This window comes from Corythoichthys intestinalis, chromosome 6, assembly GCF_030265065.1.
Source record: "Corythoichthys intestinalis isolate RoL2023-P3 chromosome 6, ASM3026506v1, whole genome shotgun sequence".
NCBI lineage: Eukaryota > Metazoa > Chordata > Actinopteri > Syngnathiformes > Syngnathidae > Corythoichthys > Corythoichthys intestinalis.
In genome coordinates, this window is record NC_080400.1 from 62,296,763 (window position 1) to 62,299,946 (window position 3,184).

The window sequence follows — 3,184 nt, forward strand, 5'->3', positions numbered from 1 at the left end:
GGTTTGGGAGTTAACATCAAAATTACATTTCTCGGCCATATCGCATAGATCTCACTGTGAAAAGGCTTAAATGGCTTTTTTGACCTAAGTTTGAGGATTGCGCTCAAATCAAATGTCCTAGAACCAAATTTCCACATGTAACTACTAGATTGTGATACAATACACTAATGGTTGAAGTTTGGTTGACTTCTGCGCAGCGGTTTGGGAGTGAACATCAAAATTACATTTCTCGGCCATATCGCATAGATCTCACTGTGAAAAGGCTTAAATGACTTTTTTTAATTAAGTTTGAAGATTGCGCTCAAATCAAATGTCCTAGAACTAAATTTCCAAATGTAACTACTAGATTGTGATAAAATACACTATTGGGTGAAGTTTGGTTGACTTCTGCGCAGCGGTTTGGGAGTTAACATCAAAATTACATTTCTCGGCCATATCGCATAGATCTCACTGTGAAAAGGCTTAAATGGCTGTTTTGACCTAAGTTTGAGGATTGCGCTCAAATCAAATGTCCTATAACCAAATTTCCACATGTAACTACTAGATTGTGATACAATACACTAATGGGTGAAGTTTGGTTGACTTCTGCGCAGCGGTTTGGGAGTTAACATCAAAATTACATTTCTCGGCCATATCGCATAGATCTCACTGTGAAAAGGCTTAAATGACTTTTTTAATTAAGTTTGATGATTGCGTTCAAACAAAATGTCCTAGAACAAAATTTTCAAATGTAACTACTAGATTGTGATACGATACACTATTGGGTGAAGTTTGGTTGACTTCTGCGCAGCGGTTTGGGAGTTAACATCAAAATTACATTTCTCGGCCATATCGCATAGATCTCACTGTGAAAAGGCTTAAATGGCTTTTTTGACCTAAGTTTGAGGATTGCGCTCAAACCAAATGTCCTAGAACGAAATTTTAAAATGTAACTACTAGAATGTGATACAATACACCATTGGGTGAAGTTTGGTTGACTTCTGCGCAGCGGTTTGGGAGTTAACATCAAAATTACATTTCTCGGCCATATCGCATTGATCTCACTGTGAAAAGGCTTAACCCCTTAATGCCTAAATTTTTTTCCAATAATAAAAAAAATAATTGGTGTGTGTTTTTACTTTCAAATAGATGCTAAATTAAATTGAAAGTGTTAATTTGAATATAGCCCATAAAATAGTCATACATTTAGGTATGATGCCGATTAGCGACAACAGGCAATAAAGGAAAACAAATGGCAAAAAAGGCACATACCCATCTCAGGTCTGAACACACTTTTATCGCAACATCTTTTTTCACTGCTTGTGAAATTCTGAAAAACAATTATTGTTTTTGTTTAAACACAGATGTACATCACATTTTTAATCAGACTAGAAGACATATGATGTAAATAAATAAATAAAAGATGATTTTTATCATAACAGGCAGGGCACTGGCAAATGTGCTGGCAACAATCACCCCTCTATTGTCAAACCATTTGACTGCTCTTATGCAGACATTGTCCACAAGAGCCTCTTGCTCTTCAAATGTCCCTCTTCGCTTCTTCTTCATCTATGAGTCTGCACTGAAACAGCACCCACGCAGGCGATTGTGCTGCACGGTCCCAAGTGCAGGTATGCCCTTTTTTGCAAGAGCAACAAACAGATCTACAGATGAGAACCAGTTATCAAAGAACAGCAGGATGAATGACTTGTGCAAGCTTGAGCACAATGTTACCACTGGCTCCTATGTCTGGTTGGCCTGGTACCGGATCTATTTTCCCTGTGAATATGTCAAATGAGTGCACCAGACCTCTTGTGTCGCACAGTACAAAAATCTTGTATCCCAATTTGTATGGCTTTTTTTTGGATATATTGCTTTAGGCTCGATCTGCCCTTGATGTAGCTCTTGCAAGTCTTGCAGGTGCAGCACTGGTGGTTGGAGGTGGATGAGGCGGATCATCATCATCTTCCCCACTGCTGCTAATGTCCACTGTAGAGTCATTGCTGCTGCTTTCATCACCTGGTGCAGAAAATAATAAATCACTTTAGGAAACACCAAACATTTTTATCTTTTCAGTGTGTTCACGTAGTTACATCCATAGATGTCAAACAAGCTCAAACTTGACACAAACTCACCTTCACTTGCTTTATTAGGATTGTACTCCTCATCGCTGCCCTCACTCTCACTGAGAGCACTCTCAACAGGAGGTGGTTTGGCCCGGTGTGCTAGCTTTGCGTAAAAAGCTGCTGCATTCATTTGTATTTCTGCAGAAAAATAAGGTAAAGAAATTACTGTTATAATTCCAAAACAAAATGTGTTGAAAACCATCAACATACATACATTTGCTTCTGTTTGGTAGTTATCAGCTCATGCTGTGTTCATTTTTCATTATATAGAAATAAGAAAAATAAATCAATAGCAATGACATTGTTTATGCAACACGTTATGTTTATTATGTCTACAGATGACAACAAGTGTGGCAATGTCTGAATAAAACGTGTCTAAAAGTGGAACGACATGGAGGCACCCGTGTGCACCGTTGCATATAAAGGATGTGTTCATTTATTTGTTCTACAGAAAAATAGTAACCACAAATGCCCTTTTTTATGCAACACATTACTTTTGTAATGTTTACAGATGATGACGAGAGTGATAGTTTATAGATAAAACGCGTGCGAGTGTTGCAAACCTTCGACAAACAACGCATTTACGTTTGCGGGGTGGCGGGGGAGGGGGGAGGTGCTTTTCCGATGATGCCGGCTGTAGCGATAGCGCTACAAACCAAAATCGTCATAGAGCTTCAAAAATACTCATCATAGAAACTCTATCTCATCGTGTTAGCAACACAAGTACACAATAAGACGGTACATATTTTTTTATTTTAGCTGACTTACCTTGAATTGAATGAATTAGTCAAGTTGGTGCGCAGGACTTCGACGTGGCTTTCATCTTGAATATCACGGTCCGGAAAAGGAAGCGGTGTTGTCTCTGGTCGGACACGACTGAAACTAATGCTTGGAAAAGGTTCCTAGGCATGTGTTTGACATTAATGTACCGGCATTGAACAAAGGCAGACGATATTTTGGCCGCTTTCAAAGCGGGAACGGTATGATGCCGAATCGCGACATTCGGCGTTAAGGGGTTAAATGGCTTTTTTGACCTAAGTTTGAGGATTGCGCTCAAATCAAATGTCCTAGAACCAAAT

At 39.0% G+C, this 3,184-nt stretch overlaps 1 protein-coding gene across 1 annotated transcript; it reads right to left on the reverse strand.

Moving 5' to 3' along the window:
• Positions 1-1,112: 1,112 nt before the first annotated feature.
• Positions 1,113-2,983, reverse strand: LOC130917797 (WD repeat-containing protein 55 homolog). The gene is made up of 3 exons (XM_057839503.1): positions 2,874-2,983; positions 2,115-2,243; positions 1,113-1,998 (listed from the first exon to the last, which is right to left on the reverse strand). The coding sequence occupies exons 2-3, from the start codon at positions 2,233-2,235 to the stop codon at positions 1,856-1,858; spliced, it is 264 nt and encodes an 87-aa protein (XP_057695486.1). The 5' UTR covers positions 2,236-2,243; positions 2,874-2,983; the 3' UTR covers positions 1,113-1,855.
• Positions 2,984-3,184: the final 201 nt, after the last annotated feature.

Excerpts from the sequence above, each read along its gene's own strand:
- LOC130917797 (XM_057839503.1), bottom strand. The coding sequence starts at position 2,235 with ATGAATGCAGCAGCTTTTTACGCAAAGCTAGCACACCGGGCCAAACCA. Across the intron at positions 1,999-2,114 it reads TCCTAATAAAGCAAGTGAAG|GTGATGAAAGCAGCAGCAAT; the intron begins GTGAGTTTGTGT and ends TTTCTGCACCAG.